Genomic DNA, 18,692 nt, shown 5'->3' with positions numbered 1-18,692 from the left:
AATGTTTGAAAGCCACTGTGGCAATAGTACTTTGATGTGATACAGGCAGTTCTGCTTTTTATGATCTTTATGTTCAGAAAAGAAACATAGTTAAAGGACAAGGTCAATTTTATCATTACAAGGAGAAAAGATATTGTTGGGATGATCACAGAGTACAATCTGGTACCATGTAAGGAATGAGACAGGAAATAGTGCTATAGCACTTGAAGACTAGCACTGAATTTAAGGTAACAAATAAGACATTCTTTAGTAACCTTTAAAATCTTTGTGGTTTCTTTTTTCCCCCTTTTTAAAAAATTATTTATTTTATTTGTTTAATTGATTATACCAGTCCCAGTTCCCCCTTCTTCCTCGCTCTCTCCCCTCTCCCCCTTCCCCGCCTCTCCCCTTCCCCTCACTCCACCCTCATCTACTCCTCAGAGAGGTTAAGGTCTCCACTGGGAAGCCAGCTAGGTCTGTCCCATCATCTTGTTGATAGTTCCCCTTTTCTTTTCTTTCTTTTATTTTCAAGACAGGGTTTTTCTGTGTAGCCCTAGCTGTCCTGAAATTCACTCTATAGACCAGGCTGGCCTTCAACTCTGAGATCCACTTGCCTCTCCCTCTCCCTCCCGAGTGCTGGGATTAAAGGTATATGCCTCCACTGCCTGGTATGTGGTTTCTGATTAAATGTTTGTTGATCTATTTTTTTTTTACAGTTGAGAGGGGTACCTTCTTCAAATTCTGAACATCTCTGCTTATTTTCTTATTCCAGTCTTTTGACCATTTTCTACATGTTTTGTTATTGTTGGATGGTATATTCAGGCTGGTTTGGGTGGGCTGGAAGTTATGTGAAGGGAAAGGTAATGTAATCATGGGATTTCAAATGACAGGCTTGGTAAAGGTAGCCACAGGAATACAACATCCCCAGAACAGGTGAGTGATATGATTGTTGCTGTTTACTTTAAAGAAAAAAAAGGAAAGTTGTTTACCTTCTTAGCTACTTTGTTCTCTCTCATTTCCTTAGCAGTTCAGCTGCAGAGAGACTTGGTTACCTTCCTGTCTTTATTTTTGCAACTCACACTATTCACACTTCCACACACTCTCCATTCTTTCATTACCAGATTCTTATTTGATGTTTGGTTTCCTTTGGCTCTGTGGAACTTGTCCTTGCTTTTCTTGTCTTCCTGTATCTTACCTGTTAAATCCCCTTAGATATTACCTGGACTCCAAGCCCTTATTCCTTGATCAGCTTTTTAAAAAAATTTATAAAAAATTTAGCTATATATTTTTCTCCATTCCCCTCCTTCTTCTCCCCTCCCCTTCTCCCCTCTGCCATAGTTCCCATGCTCCCAGTTTACTCAGAAGATCTTGACTTTTTCTACTTCCCATGTAAATTAGATCCATGTATGTCTGTCTTAAGGTCCTCTTTGTTGTCTGGGTTCTTTGGGATTGTGAAATGTAGGCTGGTTTTCTTTGCTACATGTTTAAAAACCACTTATGAATGAGTACATGTGATAATTATTTTTGTGTGTGTCTGGGTTACCTCACTCAATGTTTTCTAGCTCCATCCATTTTCCTGCAAAATTTAAGATGTTGTTATTTTTCTCTGCTGTACAGTACTCCATTGTATAAACGGACCACATTTTCCTTATCCATTCTTCAGTCGAGGGGCATTTAGGCTGTTTCCAGATTCTGGCTATGACAAATAATGCTGCTATGAGCATAGTGGTATGATTGAGCATCCTTTGGCTATATACCCAAAAGTGGCATTGCTGTGTCTTAGGAAAGGTTATTTCCTAGTTTTCCAAGAAATCGCCATACTGATATCAAAGGGGCTGTGCCAGCTTGCATTCCCACCAGTAATGCAGGAGTGTTCCCTTTACCCCATAACCTCTCCAGCATAAGTTGTCATCAGTGTTTTTGATCTTGGCCATTCTTTTTTTTTAAAAAAAAATATTTGTTTATTTATTTATTATGTATACAGTATTCTGCTTGTAGCACCAGAAGAGGCCCCAGATCTCATTACAGATGGTTGGGAGCCACTGTGTGGTTGCTGGGTATTGAACTCAGGACCTTTGGAAGAGCAGTCAGTGCTCTTAACCTCTGAGCCATCTCTCTAGCCCTGATCTTGGCCATTCTTACAGTTGTAAGATGGAATCTCAGAGTTGTTTTGATTTGTATTTCTTTGATGGCTAAGGATGTTGAGCATTTCCTTAAGTATCTTTCAACCATTTTAGATTTCTTAATCAGCCTTTTGCCTGAGAAGTCCTCCCTGAATACACTTATTTATATATACATATTTATACACATTTTCCCTGGCTTCAAAATATTTATGGCTGACAGTTCATGCAGCAATGTGTTAAGTGAACTTGTTCTCATCTCTCTTTCTGACTTCATTTTCTATTTACCTTGCATTTATCACCTATTTTTGAAGCTAACTGTAGCTTTGTTTTATAAATCTTCTGTACTTTCTGGAACACAGCGAAGATTCCTGAATCTGTGCCTAAGCCCTGAATTTAATCTAAAGCTGCATTGTCTATACCATAGTGCTTATGTATATGTAACTGTAAATTGAAGAAAATTCAATTCTTTAGCCTTGATAGACACATATCATTGTTTATAGCCACATGTGGCTAGTAGTTACCAGAATAAACACATAATTCTTTTTTTTTAATTTTATTGATTTTTATTGAGCTCTACATTTTTCTCTGCTTCCCTCCCTGCCTCTCCCCTCCCCCCTTCAATCCTCCCCCAAGGTCCCCATGCTCCCAATTTACACAGGAGATCTTGTCTTTTTCTACTTCCCATGTCTATTAGATCTATGTATGTCTCTCTTAGGGTCCTCATTGTTGTCTAGGTTCTCTGGGATTGTGGTTTGTAGGCTGGTTTTCTTAGCTTTATGTTTAAATACATGTGATAATTATCTTTCTGTGTCTGGGTTACCTCACTCAAAATGTTGTTTTCTAGCTCCATCCATTTTCCTGCAAAATTCAAGCTGTCGTTACTTTTTTTCTGCTGTGTAGTACTCCATTGTGTAAATTTACCACATTTTCCTTATCCATTCTTCGATTGAGGGCCATTTAGGTTGTTTCTCTGCTCTGGCTATGACAAACAATGCTGCTATGAACATAGTTGAGCACATGTCCTTGTGGCATGATTGAGCATCCTTTGGATATATACCCAACAGTGGTATTACTGGGTCTTGAGGAAGGTTAAAGAATAAATACATAATTCTATAAATTATTTCCTTCTCAGAAAGTTCTGTTAACGGGGCTGGAGAGATGGCTCAGTGGTTAAGAGCATTGCCTACTCTTCCAAAGGTCCTGAGTTCAACTCCCAGCAACCATATCGTGGCTCACAACCATCTGTAATGATGTCTGGTGCCCTCTTCTGGCCGGCAGACACACACACAATACAGAATATTGTATACATAATAAACAAATAAATAAAAAAAAAAGAAAGTTCTGTTAACTAGCTTTTGTCTTTGGTCAAAACCTATATATATATATATAAAATTGTGTCCCATATTTACCTCAAATTCAGCATCTTGAAGGCATAAATTAGTATACATCACTCAGAGTTCTTGTTCATTTCATGTACTCCATGTTGTTCCAAAGTTAGACATCTCAGAGCTGCTTTCTCCATTTCCATTATCCTTCACATTACATCAGTTGTTATTTAAGTCTTCATTGGCACTCATCTTAGCATCTCTATTCTCCACTATGCTCCTCCCACACCAGATAGGTCAGCTAGACTGTATATGTGGAATCTTTTGTTTGTTTGTTTGTTTGTTTTTTCGAGACAGGGTTTCTCTGTGTAACTGGCTGTCCTTAAACTCGCTTTGTAGACCAGGCTGGCCTTGAATTCACAGAGATCTGCCTACCTCTGCCTCCCAAGTGCTGGGATTAAAGGCATGCACTGGCTGTTTGTGGAATCTTAACTGAGTGCTCCAGACCTCCCAGAGTTTGTCCACTGTCCACACTGTTTCCAGAGTGACTTTTCTTAAATAAATTATGGTTGTCCTTGCTAATGAGTCTTTTTTATTTTATTTTTGAGACAGGGTTTCTCTGTAGTTTTTGGTGCCTGTCCTGGAACTAGCTCTTGTAGATCATGCTGGCCTCGAACTCACAGAGATCCACCTGCCTTTGCCTCCTGAGTGCTGGGATTAAAGGTGTGCGCCACCACTGCCTGTCCCCTGCCTGGCTTCTTGCTAGTAAGTCTTGATTACAGGATTTATCCAAACCTACCAACAATTCTTCCCTGAACTGGCCATTCCTTGCTCCTCTGCCTTCTCTCTCTCTAGGCAAGCCTGCATCCCTCCTCATGTACTCTAGTATGCAGCTCCATACCACAAAAGCCTGACTTGTGCTTTGTCTCCACATGAACTCATGCTCCTTGTCACATGATATGTCTTTCTTTCTCAAGATGCAGGTCAACTCACTTCTGTGGCCTTTCTGGTCCTGTATTGGGGAGGGAGCTGATTTCTTTCCTCTTTGAGCTTAGCTTCCAGCTGACTAACATAGCCTCATTTGTTCACAGGCTGTCTCCGTTTTCTAGTTAATAGTTTAAAAGGCCAGAGTACAGTCACGGATCACTGTTGGTTGGTGCTCAGTGAAGTGGAAGAAGCTCAACTAAAATGACATCAGTGACAACAGTGGGTTTAGTGGACTCACGGGCTGAAATTTCATGATGAAGGCAAAAGAAAAGGGTGTATACAGACTCACACAAGTAAAAAGAAAGAGACAGATTTGGAGGGGATGGTATTTAAGATGATGATATACCCAATAAGAAACCATGGAAAGGCAAAAAAGAATCAGTCTGAAAAGCTAAAAAGTAACCACCTGATAGAAGATAAACCTAGATGCCTGCAGAACACACAGATAGTTGGAAATAAAATAGAAGCCTGTGACCTAGGTGAATCTGAGATTAATACACTTAATCCCAAATCAGTTTTCCTCTCTCTTGTCAGAATGTGAAGCTTTGATAGTGCCACATGCGAGGTGAGAAAGGAAAGTACCAGACAGCCTGGGGCTGGAACACAGTGGACATCTCTTGGAATAGGATCATCCTGACATCTGTTTTGAGTAGTTTCAATAGTTAAAGTTGCAGCATTGTGATTACCAGTTGAGAGAATGTAGCAAAAAAAATAAAGATACTTGCACTAAACTCTGAAAAGTCCAGTTATTGTCACCAGCTGTTGAGGGAAACACTGTCCAAATCATGGATCTGGGAGACTCCCTTTGAAGAAAGGGCTTACTAGGTGTTTTGGCTACTAGGCCCTAAGAGAGCAAAAAAGCTTGTCTAGTTCCAGATGGTTGTGATATCAGAGCTTTCTCAGATGCCCGCATAGCAATCCTAGCCTCTGGACTTGGGGATAGCCCAAGATAAACAATGAGATTCTTGGAGTTGGGGCAAGAAACCCGATACCCTAGATGCAATCTGGGAAAGACATTTGTAGAGACTAGCAAACAGGAGAGCTTCCTGGGATTACAGAATACATTCCATGTCAAAACTGAAACAATGGCTAGGAGCCCATATCAAAAAATACTTGAGTAAGGCTTCTCATGACCAGGCCACACAGCCAACCTGAAGTCATTGTCCAAATGAGAGTACAGGCCTGAATTTGCAGGCAGAGGTCTACAATGCTATTCATACCTGACTTCTGGCTACCTAAGTTTCTAGGTGGCAGGTGGTTTGGGTACAAGCTAGGGCAGGTGCTGGCCTTCCAAGTGTAGCAGCAAGGTAACACAGAGGTGGAGGGAGATAGGACAGCAACACTCAAGTGGCTAGAGTCTGTAAAGAGGGCCTCGAAGGAAATTTAGTGTTGTCAGACTGTTGCAAGACATACATATAGGTTTAGACTATATTTGTCTTGATATTTAGGCAATGAACATATTTTTGGAGATAAATTATTAAGAAGATGGGTATAAAGACAGGAAGCATCTTGAAATAGATAAGAAGGTAGCCATAAGCAGAAGGCAGATGGGAGAGAATTTAAGAGGGTGAATTGGGTTGCCTGAGACCTGAGTATTTTGCAGCCCATGCAAAGTTGTATGTAGAAGGGTAAAACTGGCATAGGAAGGAATGGGAACTAGCAAAAGAAGTAAGAGCAATGGGGAGGGGATGGAATTAACTGCACAAGTGGTAGTAGCATTTATGTCCTTTCCATATTAATCAGAACAAACAGGGAACATTCTCAGTCATAATACAGTGAATGAGTGAAATTTAAGAAGCAAGATGAAATGGCCCCAATTTTCTCTGTAAAGTAGTGGTAATTCTGTCAACTAGAATGATGGTAAAGGTTGACAAAAAGTAATTGTCCATATAGAATCCAAGGGATGAGACTAAAAACATAGCAGCTGAGGCTAAGGAACACAAGATTGATCAGCTTTGTGCCTTTCTCTAGCTAGTCCAGGAAGACAGGGAATGGCATGAGGACTAAGGACTACCCAGCCTGGGAATTGGGAAACAGAGTGGCCTCTGTGTCATCATAGGAATGCTCAGGTGGGGACTAGAGGCATGGGGGAGATCCTGAGGCAGAGAAGAGGGTAGAAGTTGTTTGTACAGTTCTCACTAGGGAAGGTCACCAAAGACGTAGAAGGATGAGCTAAGATCAGATCAAAGATTGATAGCAAAGATGAAACTTTTTCAATGAAAACTTAAAACACATAGGAATAGTGAACAGTGGAACTCACATATTCATTCACAAGACTAAACAATTAAAGGCCCAGCTCATCACTGGTGTGGGCAAATTATGACAATGAGGGACTCAAGAGGGCTTGAAGTGTTAAAGAATGAGAGATGGAGGCCATTATATGAAGACTCGCACCAGTGGCCAATGACAAGAGATATCCATTAACTACTGAATGGTAACACTTTCTGCTTGGTAGGGAAGAAGTCCTGGGATTGGATGGGTATGATAACAAGGATCAAGAGGATGACAGAACTGCTCACAGGTTTGGTGAACTCGAGATTAGTAAAAGAAAAGATTTCTACTGTATGAAGAGAAACTAGAGCCTAGAGGTAGTTTAGTGACAATGACAAATGTGGGCTTGGGTGGCCTATGCTAGAGGGCTGGTATAAAAGGATGAAATTGGGAGGTTCATACTTGAAAATTGTGAAATAGTTTCATATGAGAAGGCAGTCTTTTTATGCTAGTTTTATAACTACTTTCATGGAGGTGTGGCTTTGCTGGTGGAAATGTGTCACTGTGGGGTGGGCTTTGAGATTTCCTATGCTTAGTCTACCACCCAGCATCTCAGCTGATTTTCTGTTGCCTTCTGAAGATGTAGGCAGCACTGTGTCTGCCTGCACACCACCATGCTCCCCACCAAGATAATAATGGAATAAACCTCTGAAACTGTAAGCCAGCCCCAATTAAATGTTTTCTCTTATAAGAAAAAAAATAAAACTACTTTCAAGGGAAGTGAAGTGTATGTAAGAGGGAATCTTTTCGGTATGAGAATGAGATTTCCGTGGATGCACGGAAAAGGATAAGCAGAGGTGGGTAGGTGTGTGGGAAGGAATGTATGTTTTCTGTGATAATGAGGTTTAAGGAGATTTAGGACCATAAGGGTGTTATTATAACACTTTCAGCCTCTCGCACTCTTGCTCACTTTCTCTGTCTCCGTGTCTCTCTCTCTCTCTCTCTCTCTCTCTCTCTCTCTCTCTCTCTCTCTCTCTCTCTCTCTCTCTCTCTCCCATGCATGTGTATGAACATGTTGAGCTTTACCTGCTATGGTCAGCACATGGTCTTTTAGCAGTTTGCCTTTGGAGTGTGTCATCCTCTAACAGTGCTTTTTTTCTCAAAAGGCTGGAAAAAGAGGAATTGAAAAGAAAGGCAGAAGAGGAAAGGCTACGCCTAGAAGAAGCCCGTAAGCAAGAAGAAGAAAAGAAGCAACAGGAAGAAGAGAAAAGAAAGGCAGGAGAGAAGGCAAAACAGAAGGCTGAGGAGGAGCTGTTGTCAAAAGAGAAACAAGAAAAGGAAAAACAAGAAAAAGCCATCATTGAAAAGCAGGTACAGTCTGAAGTCTCAGACTTGTTTTTCAATGGTCTTAGTTAATATTGGGCAAAATTTGTTCAGTGTGAATGACTCATAATAATAACTTGAAGTTTTTTTTTGTTTTTTTGTTTTATTTTTCGAGACAGGGTTTCTCCGTAGTTTTTTGGTTCCTGTCCTGACACTAGCTCTTGTAGACCAGGCTGGCCTCGAACTCACAGAGATCCTCCTGCCTCTGCCTCCCGAGTGCTGTGATTAAAGGCGTGCGCCACCACTGCCCGGTTTAACTTGAAGTTTTTATATAAATTCCATGTGCTGGTTATTAAATATAACTTATATGGAATAAAGTGAAGTTATTAATGTGTGCCATGTGAGCTTGGATTTCTCTTGTAGAGGTAGACATTGGAATAAGAATTTGGGTGCCACTGGTTTATCTGGGAGAAAAATCCCATGAATCTGGAATGGGAATGAAGTCAGTATAAGTACACTGATGAATGTGGCTGAGTGCCTTTGGGATCTCTGAGGCTAAAGCTCATGACTTAGGATTTTCTTCCTGAGGAGTAAGGAAACTAGACAATTCACTTATCAAAACCTTATCAAAACTATTCCTTAGTGTGGAATACTGCTCCTTGGGGGAATTAACTTCTGAAATTGTCTACCTATGTGCATATTTCCTGGCCTGCTCACAAACACAGAGGCCTTCACCATATGTGAGAACTATTTCTTGGTTTATTTGTTTCTTTCAGAAGGAAACAGCAGAAGCAAAGGCACAGGAGGCTGTTAAACAGATGCGTTTAGAAAGAGAACAGATCATGCTGCAGATTGAGCAGGAACGACTGGAGAGGAAGAAGGTAAGAGTTGAGGGATCAGGAAGACTTAAGGAACAGAAAGTGAATCCAGTCTATATCTTTATTATGTTCTTTGTCATCATGTTCTATTGGTTACTGAGAAAGGAGTGATCATAAAGCTCCACTGGTGGGCTGGAGATGTAACCCAATGGTAAGATTATTTATCACATATAAGCTCATTTGTTCAACCCTTAGCCCTGAAAACAATAGATCTCTTTTTGTGATTTCGAATTTTTCTATCTTGCCTTTCATTTCTGTCAGTTTTGTTACACACACACAGTGTATGTTAAAGCCTTGTTACTTGAATACATATCAGATAATTACATTTTTTTTGAATCGACAGATTTTTTTAATGAAATTCCCTTTTTAGTTCATTTTTTGTTTGTTTGTTTGCTTTTGAAGATGATGTTTCTTTGTAGTACTGGCTGTCCTGGAACTTACCCTGTAGATCAGGCTAGCCTTGAACTCAGAGATCTGCTTGTTTCTGCCTCCTGAGTGGAGTGTTGGGACTAAAGGCATGTGCCAACATTCCCAGTGTTAGCTCTAATACTATTTCTTAAAGTCTCCTTTGGCAGCCTTTTTATTTTTATTTTTATTTGTTTAGTTTCTCGAGACAGGGTTTCTCTGCAGCTTTGGAGTCTGTCCTGGAACTAGCTCTTGTAGACCAGGCTGGCCTCAAACTCACAGAGATCCGCCTGCCTCTGCCTCCTGAGTGCTGGGATTAAAGGAGTGCGCCACCACCACCCAGACAGCCTTTTTATGATTAATGTCTTGATGGTAAATCTTTTTCCATATTTTTCTTTTAACCTGTTTGTTTTTGTGAGCATCCTTTGTAAATAACATATAGTCAGGACTTGCTTTCTGAATCTAATATAACAGTTTTGTCTTTCAGTTGAAATATTTATTCCTTTTAAACAATCTACTTACATATAAAGTTGGATTTAAGGAGACTGATTATGAAGGACTGTTTTTGTGGTATCCTGGGCCCAGTGTGGGCTTTGTATTGCTGTAGGTCTAGGAGCTAAGAGATCTGTGACCCATCCTGAGCTACTATTCAACTTTGCTTTCTATAGCAGTCCTCTTGAATGTCATTTAAGGAGGAGAAAGCTGGTATACAAACTGTATGTTAGTTCTAGATCTGTATTTGTGTACTCCTTTGACCTTGTTTGTAGCAGTGGAAGACTTCTGCAGAACCAATGGAAACCTTTCTCTGGTACTTTTCATCTGCTGACATTAATCTTTTACATGTTTTCAAGAAATATGAATTGCATATGGAGCCAGCTTTTAAAAAACTTTATTCTTACTTAATTTAATTTATTCTTACATTTTTTTATTCTCTTACACGTTCCACACACAGAGAATAGATGAAATCATGAAGAGAACAAGGAAGAGTGATGCGTCTCTAGAAGTGAAGGTGGGAATTCAGATAACCATTATGTCGTGAGTGAAGAAGAGCAGAATACATTTAGTGATGTTGAAGGTTTGAGACAAATGTCTAGAAAAAATAGACTTATCCTCTTCTGTTCAAGACAAGGCTCAGGACGGAACTGAGACCTGAAAGGAAAGAGAAATTTCAGAGATGAAGAAAGTAAAAGATTCCCTCAGAGCAGTGGGATAGTGACACAAGGAAAGACACAGTAGTTTGAAGAGAAAAGTGACATAATAATTAATAAAAACACAGAGCATCAAAGAATCACTTCCTGCTATGTCCCAGAAGGGTTCTGAATACTCCCTGGTGCTTTAAAAAAGTGTTTTTCTTTATAGTGTCAATATTTCAACCTTTATTGCCTTCCTAATTTCTTCTCCAGTCATTGCCATTGAGTTTTTAAAAACTTTTATTTCCTTTTATAGTTATTTTTTATTGGATACTTTTTCTTTTTTTTTCTCCCTTCCCCATTCTTTTGTAGTCATCCCCTTCTGTTTGTTTCTAGAAGGAAGACCCCAAAGTAGAGATTCAGCCTGTGGTAGATGTGGAAAATAAGACAAGACCAGTTGTCCCCAACAAAATAGGTGAGTGTGAGGTCTGGTGTCTGGGTCCTTTAGGTGAGGAGGACTAGTGAACATTACTGCTGGGGCTGGGGTTCAGGGGAGTGCAGCTAGGTCCCAAGGCAGTGTGGCTGCTGGCCGTTTTGCCTCCTGAGACATCTTTCCAGCATAAGGACTGTTGACTCCATTTGGGAAACCACTGCCTTTCTCACCTGCTCTAATAACTGATGCATGGCCCAGGATGCTTTCCAGGGACCTTGACTATACATCAGGTGTAGTGATATTTCGTTTGTATTTTAAGAGATAAAGCTTGTCTGAAGGTCAGAGAGTGAAACAGCCTCATTGGTCAGCCATACATACCAGGCAGTGGTGACACACACCTTTAATCCCAGTAGTCACACTAGTTTACCAAAGAAACTGGGTGGTATTGGTGCACGCCTTTAATTCAACCACTAGAGAAGTATATAAGACAGGAGAAGACAGCTCTCAGTTTGGTCTCATTCTGAGAATTCCTGGAGGCAGGATTACCATTTCAGACTGAGGTAGAGGTAAGAGGCCAGTGACTGGCTGCTTTGTTCATCTGACCTTCAGGTTGAGCCCCACTATCTATCGCTGAGTTTTTATTATTTGTGCTACAATCAGGTATTACTAAGAACTGGCTTATCTCTTAAACTGAGGCCCTGTAGACACTGATAGTTTGATCATATTTTCTTCTCCTTTGTGAAGCTGATTGCATGGAGTTATTGGCAGTTCTTTCCACTAAACAAACAAAAAGACCCCATTGTATTACTGGTGAAAGGATGAAAATAATTGCCTGGTTATGTGTTTCTTACTACTTTATCAAATTTGAAAGTTTTGATTCATCTGAAGACTTGTGTTCTTGATCAGAAATCAGTGGATTGAACACCTGTCAGGAAGTAAATGACTCAGAGCATGCTGCTCCAGAAACCTTTCCCCAAGACATTTTCTCCAATGGTCTTAAACCAGTTGGGGCACCTGTTCATCTGGAGGGCCTTGATGGGAAATCCAACAGTCTGGATGATTCAACTGAAGAAGTTCAATCTATGGATGTGAGGTATGTTATTTATTTTGCATTTAAATTTTATCTCTTTGCCATTTATTGCCAGTTGCTCCATCTTTTCCCACCTTTTTCATTTCTTTTAGTTGTTTGTTTACAATACACCTTTTCTTATTTTATCTCTTCATTCATCTTCCCCATCCATAATGAAATCTCCTCGAAAGGAGGTTTTGTTGGTATAGAAAAGGTGTCACTGGTGTAATATAAGTGTCTTGAGTTTGGCATCCTAGAAGCAGAACGGAAGATGGGTTTTCATGGCTTGTCATTTACTGGAGAAAGACTGTAGAGGGAGGGAAGGCACTAAGCAAGATGTGTTCTCAATCTCCCGGGAAATCTAAAGGTTGGTTTTCCACCAGGGCATCATTTTTTTAAATGTATTTATTTATTATATATACAGTATTCTGTCTGTCTGTATGCTTGCTGGCCAGAAGAGAGCACCAGATCTCATTACAGATGGCTGTGAGCCACCATGTGGTTGCTGGGAATTGAACTCAGGACCTCTGGAAGAGCAGTCAGTGCTCTTAACCTCTGAGCCATCTCTCCAGCCCCAGGGCATCATTTTTTATCGCTATATTTGGTAATATATATTAGTCATTCAGTGTGGACAAGGCACTGCATGTTGGATGATGCAGGAGTAACTGTGACCATAATGGCTCCTGTTAGTTAAAAGAAATTGTCGAAAGTAAAGGAAGCAGCTGTGAATCTTTGACTATGCAGCACTCTGAAGCTGGGAAGTAGGTGCACCTGCAAGTAAAGGAGGTATAGCCCAACCACCAACGGGGTCTCCTGTGTCTACAAAGTCACCAGCAGAGAAAATTCTGTATAGACTGATAGTGGGGCTCCCCACCAACCCTCTACTGGATATTCCCATATCCCCAACACAGCCTTCCCCTGACTGATGCCACTCTGCTCCCAGGAAAGAAAAATAGAGGTAATCATAACTGTTAACACACCCATATTGAGCCAAGTGTGCTTTATTTTATGTTTTGGGATTTTTTGTGTTGAGGGGAGGAAGACATGGTACCACTGGCTAGGATTCATAAAAGTGAATGGGCTTCATACACTGAATTTTTAGAGAGAGACATCTACTGAAACCACATGTAAGCTTATGGTGGCATTCTCTTTATTGTTGTTGATGGTGGTTGTAGTTGGCTTTTTTGAGACAGAGTTTCATGTAGCTCAGGCTGGCCTCAAAAATCACTGTGTGCTTCACACTGACCTTGAACTTTTAATTCTCCTAAGTAATGGTATTGTAGGTATGTGCACCCATGTCCAAATTTTCTCTGTGTTCTTGAGTTGAAATGAAGGGAATTGTGTGGAAAGGTGTGGGTGGGGCCAGATGTTTCTACTTAATAAGGCAGCTTGCACAGATACTCAAAGATCTTAGGTCAGTTACTGTGCCTTACCGTGGCTCAGGTGTGAGGGCAGTAGATCCTTTGAGCTTCTACAAATCGACTGGGTTTTCTAGTTTCTTCCCTAAGGTCTCATGAAGGAAGAAGAGACTGGCATCAGCCTTATTCTAGAGGTTAAGAGTCTTCTGGGACAGGCCCTTCATTCCTAGCCTACTAGTCTTCTGGACCTGGATATGTTCCTTTGCATATCCTATGGCAGACAGCAACAGTGAAACGCCTCTTATCTCTAGGGAAAGGAAGAAAAAGCTAGCCTCAGCTGGGTACATTTAGATAAGTCCGGGTGGATTGGAAGCCTGGTTTTAGAAAGGCAGTGGTTCAGATTGGGTCTGTAGTTGCCCAGGGTTACAGTGCGTTCCATGTTCCCATTCTCCAACTTTAACTAAGCACATACTTACTTCACTTCATGTGGCCCGGCATCAACTATTCTCAGCATAGTTATTTCACATCTCAAAAGAGTAGTAGGAGGAAGAAAAAAAAATTCTTCTTCCCACTTTACAGGGGGAGGAAACTGAGGCCAAGGACAGAAAAAAGCAGCTCACCATAGACAATACTGCTGTAAGGGCAGCACCAGGAGACCCCAGGGCAAATTAGGGCCCTTTTCAGCTCACTTCGAACTTTTAGTCTTTACTTACTCTTGGAATGTCCCAGCCTAAAAGCTCCGGGAGGGCATTGCTTCTCTGTAATAATGTGGTGGTGCCTGTAGGTTTTTTCCTTTCAACCCTCAGACACTGAGTTCACTCTTCTTCACTGCCCTGCCTGCCTGCTTCCCTTGTTCTCATCTACAAGGATTTTGTGTCTACCCGCTTACCAGATGTGAACTCAGTTGTTGTTTTCTTACCTCATCTTTTCCATAACAGCAGTATAGCAAAACCACACAAAAAGGACAAAGTACATTAACACATCATGTTTTATTCTCATGTTTTCTCTCCTCTCTGTCTCTCATTCTATGTTTCCCTCATCTCTTCTAGTCCTGTTTCCAAAGAAGAGCTTATATCCATCCCAGAATTTTCACCAGTGAGTGAAATGATTCCTGGAATGTCTCTGGACCAAAATGGAACTGGTAATGCCCGGGCACTTCAAGATATCTTAGATTTTACTGGCCCGCCTACGTTCCCCAAGAAATCCAGTGAAAATCTCAGCCTTGATGACTGTAACAAAAACCTCATCGAAGGATTTAACAGTCCTGGGCAAGAAACTACTATGAACACCTTCTGTTGACAAAGACAGCATTCTTTTAATGAAAGGTATAGCCTTTTAATGATACTCTAAATATATAATTCCCCAACTGAGATTTGTAAAGATTGAATAAATACCACCCAGCCTCTTGAACAACTAATTTTATTTGAAAATAACAAATAAAAAATTGAAAATAAATGAATATTTATTGCAGCACACACAGAAGGAGAAAGATTCTAAGTAATTCCTTTATATGTGAGTCCCTAATGTAGTATCCTACTCACGTTGTCCTCTTTGTTTGGAGTTTTGGGTAGAAAGGTTGAGAACGTTTGATGGCCAATCTATTTCAGGTACCATCTTTTTCAGAGGCCAGGAGAGAATACTGAGGGTAATTCTTCCAAAGAGAACTTCTCCTATTAGTTTTCTTCCATGACATCTCATTCTCTACCTATAAACACTCATACAGACTGATGAATTAAATGGTCAGTTGTTCTATTGATCTATTCTGGATCCTTCCCAACCAGACATCTGTTTTTGGATCCTAACTTAAGTGAGAGAGGAAAGGTTTTCCCCCACCACTGAGCTTGTTTGTTGCCAAAGTGCTTTTGTTCTCACTGGCACTCTGATGCTCACTCTTTTCTGATTTCTCAGTTTCTATCATTTTGGCCTCTGGAGTTTCTTATTCTCTCCCTTTACCCCTCTCCATGCTGTGTTTTACATGCTAAGCTCATATTCTACTACTGAACAACACTGGTCACTCTCTTGTTGAGAGTCTTTATCAGTTATATGCACTATACACTTGTGTACACTTATATTTTACATTTGATTTATTTCACTTTAGGACTTTTTTTGGGGGGGGGGGGTTCGAGACAGGGTTTCTTTGTGGTTTTGGAGCCTGTCCTGGAACTAGCTCTTGTAGACCAGGCTGGTCTCGAACTCACTTTAGGACTTTTAAAAAATATTTTAAGTGTGTGTGATACACACAGGAGTGAAGGCCCTGGAGGTCAGAGGCATCACATGTCCCCTGGATCTGGAGTTACAGGCAGTTGTAAACCTCCTGACATAAGTACTGGGAATCAAATTCAGGTCCTGTGCAAGAACAGTAAGCACTCTTAATCACTGAGCCATCTCTCCAGCCCCTGGGACTTATTTTTGAACAGTGCAAACATAGTTAGGGTCTATAATCAAATCCTTGGAGAAGTTAGTAATTTCTATTGCTCCTGCCATTTTATATTAATTTTTCGGGTTTTTTTGTGTATGGTGTCTGCTTGTGTGTGCACAAGTGCTCTTGACCATATTCCTTTGAGACAGGGTCTGTCACTAAACCTGGAGCTAACTTTTTTGGCTAGGTTATCTGAACAATGAGCTGCAGCAATCCCACCCCCACCCTACACTGTGATTACCAGTACCTGTGGCCACGTACATCTTCTATGTGTGTGCTGGGGAATCTGTACTCATACTGATGCCTTCACAGCGAGCACTTTTCCTACTGAGCTTTCTTCTCAGTCCTCCTGTCATTGGACACTCTTAAAAAGGGTTTTAGGCTCTTATAATTCCATCACTTTTTTTTATGGTTCTGTATTCTTCTAATAGAAATTTGATTCCTAACCTGATTTAGTGTAATTTTTATATCCAAATACAGTAATAGAACGGGAAGACTACAAAGTTGTATTTTGTGTACTTATTTCCACCTGACCTCAGTCCTTGCCTGTAGAATCTATAGTATAGACAGTGGGCTCTCGAGACTCCTTCAGTCAGTTTTCTGCAGAGTCCCTGGAGTCCTTTGACACAGGAGAGGAAATACAAAACAAGCCACTTTTAATATTTTGAGAGAGGATCTCACATAGACTAGGTTGACCTTGAACTTATGTAGACTAGAATGATCTTGAACTTCTGCAAGAGTGGCTGCTTTCTTGAACACTGAAAATGCAAATTTACCTGAGCATTCTGTCTCCTTGACAGTTGCATGACTTAGTATTCATTAAGAGGTTTCTTTTGTTGTTAGTATACCTTGATTTAATTAACTTCCATTCAATTCACTTACCTCACTATCCAACTTTAGACTAGTGCCCAAATCCTTCTAAACCAATGGTGGTTTATTGCCACAGTGCTTGAGATATTAAACACTTCATGGTTTGTATGCAAGGACAATCTTGGTGGCTTGGAGCATCCCATTCTTCTTTCATCCTTCCTGAAACTGTGCACTACTCCTACTTCCTCATTGGAGAACTGTTCTTCGCTCAAGGGCAGAAAATCTCAAAACATCTGCCAATTTTAAAGAAGTCCCATATGAGGAACATTTGACCCTACTAAAAGAATGATTCTGTAAAAACTGCTACTCTATCTTTCTTGAGAAATACTGTATTAGCCAAGGAAGAACTAGAGTGCAAGATACTGGTTTCTGCCTTGGTCTTACCTGGTTTTGCTTTTGAATTGACACAGGTGGTGTTTGGATCACCCATGAAGCTGTCGGTATTAAATCTGAGCTGCTAGCCACCTGAAGAAGCTTCTTTCGCCTTTAACCGCTGGATTCCAAATTACTAGATCAGAATGTAACTGTATTCCTAGGTTGTTTGGCAAACACTGGCCTCTCTTGGTAGAAACCTTGAGATTTTTGCCTTGTTGGGCTTTAGCAAAGTTTCATTTTATGATCCTATTTATGAGCTTCAGCTGCTGCTAAAGCATTTCCTTGTCCTTCTCTGATATCATATCCTGCGTGATGCTGGCTGGGAACCTCACTTTAGGACACTTGCATTCCCAGAGTTGGAGCACATAGACATTTAGATGTCTCTTCCTATAAAAATCTTCTATTTATCCACACTCTAGTTAAACATGTACTTGACCTGGGCTGCTTATATTCCTGTATTTTTTTAGTGGGGGAGAAATCTAGCCATTTTCTCTCCCTTTCAGGTTTCTGTTAATTTATTGTTATTATTAAGCTTCATCACCTGCAGAACATTATCCCATATTACTTGTTTGGACATTAAGTAAGTTCGGTTGAATAAATAATTAAATAGTGGAAATTATTTCTTTCCCCTTATGCATACATGGGCAACATAAGATAGCAAGGACCTTTTCATATCATGCCTTTAAAATCTTCAAATTGTCACTCCAAACCATTGAATGACTTTTCAGTTGAATGAATCACGTCTCCTGCAGGTGGTTGTTTTTATGGTTTTGCTATTGTTTTTATATTGGATCTTGGGAGATTCTTTTTGTTCGCTCCTATGTTTGCTTAACTGTAATAAAAAAAAGTCACAGTGCTTTGAAAAGGGGCCTCAAGTTGGTCCCAGTATGTCACTTTAATAGACTTTAACGTTAAAAAGTCTGAACGTGGAAAAATGACACTAGAATGTATCACTCCATACATTTTATGCCATATAATGCTATATTTAAAATTTGCATTTCTTGTGGTGAAATGTAGCTTTACTATTAAAATGACCTTTTCTTTGGAACTTTTTGTTTTGACTTTTACCTTAAGCCTTTTGAAAAGATCTGTAATTTTGAGATTTACAACCAAGAGATATAAACAAATCTCAGTAGTGATCTTGTTCTGTACTTTTAAAGCTGGTACAGTTTAAGAATGTATTAGTCTCAGAAGCTATGTATGTTTATGTGATATAGTCTAAATAAAATGCATACCACTAAAAATGTGCCCCTTGACCTTGATGAATATATCAAAGGAGATATATCTTTTATGACAAGCACACAGATGATAGCATGGCTTGACATCTAAAAATATAACCGGGCATTTTTCTTTTCTTTTCTTTTTTTTTTTTTTTTTTTTTTTTTTTTTTTTTTTTTTTTTTTTTTTTTTTGATTTTTGAGACAGGGTTTCTCCGTAGCTTTTGGTTCCTGTCCTGGAACTAGCTCTTGTAGACCAGGCTGGCCTCGAACTCACAGAGATCCACCTCCCTCTGCCTCCCTAGTGCTGGGATTAAAGGCGTGCGCCACCACCGCCCGGCCTGGGCATTTTTATTAAAGCTTTATTTTGCTACGCATCCATCTCATTGAGCTCCATTGTACCTCACAGCACACTGTGATCATGTGATGCCTCATTTGCATGATGTGCACATTCTGTTTAATGTTAAATACATTTTCATTGAAGAGTCTGATGGTTTGCTGGTGTTTTGTTTCTGTACACTCAGTAAAGAAACTTGCCGAAACCAATTTAGATTTTTAAAACCTGAAACCAGGTAGAGCAAAAAGACCAA

The 18,692-nt window shown here is 40.1% G+C and overlaps 1 protein-coding gene across 5 annotated transcripts in view; it reads left to right on the top strand.

Annotated features, from left to right (window-relative positions):
- The window catches only part of LOC121441193 (MAP7 domain-containing protein 2-like), a 132,849-nt gene extending 114,720 nt beyond the window's left edge, over nucleotides 1–18,129 (top strand). For 3 of the 5 annotated variants that reach the window (XM_041642334.1, XM_041642335.1, XM_041642332.1), the window contains 7 exons: nucleotides 7,792–7,996; nucleotides 8,725–8,829; nucleotides 10,184–10,240; nucleotides 10,758–10,836; nucleotides 11,701–11,887; nucleotides 14,271–14,546; nucleotides 16,921–18,129. In XM_041642334.1, coding sequence (XP_041498268.1) covers nucleotides 7,792–7,996; nucleotides 8,725–8,829; nucleotides 10,184–10,240; nucleotides 10,758–10,836; nucleotides 11,701–11,887; nucleotides 14,271–14,520 — 883 coding nt within the window. In that variant the 3' untranslated portion in view covers nucleotides 14,521–14,546; nucleotides 16,921–18,129. The remainder of the gene's footprint in view (nucleotides 1–7,791; nucleotides 7,997–8,724; nucleotides 8,830–10,183; nucleotides 10,241–10,757; nucleotides 10,837–11,700; nucleotides 11,888–14,270; nucleotides 14,547–16,920) is intronic. The other 2 variants (XM_041642336.1, XM_041642333.1) reach the window with 1 other exon arrangement.
- The last annotated feature ends 563 nt before the right edge of the window (nucleotides 18,130–18,692 follow it).

This window comes from Microtus oregoni, unplaced genomic scaffold (genome assembly GCF_018167655.1).
Source record: "Microtus oregoni isolate MIOR12 unplaced genomic scaffold, Mior012 000074F_000, whole genome shotgun sequence".
Taxonomy (NCBI): domain Eukaryota; kingdom Metazoa; phylum Chordata; class Mammalia; order Rodentia; family Cricetidae; genus Microtus; species Microtus oregoni.
The sequence above is the reverse complement of the archived record's forward strand: the minus strand, read 5'-3'. Positions and strand labels throughout refer to the sequence as shown.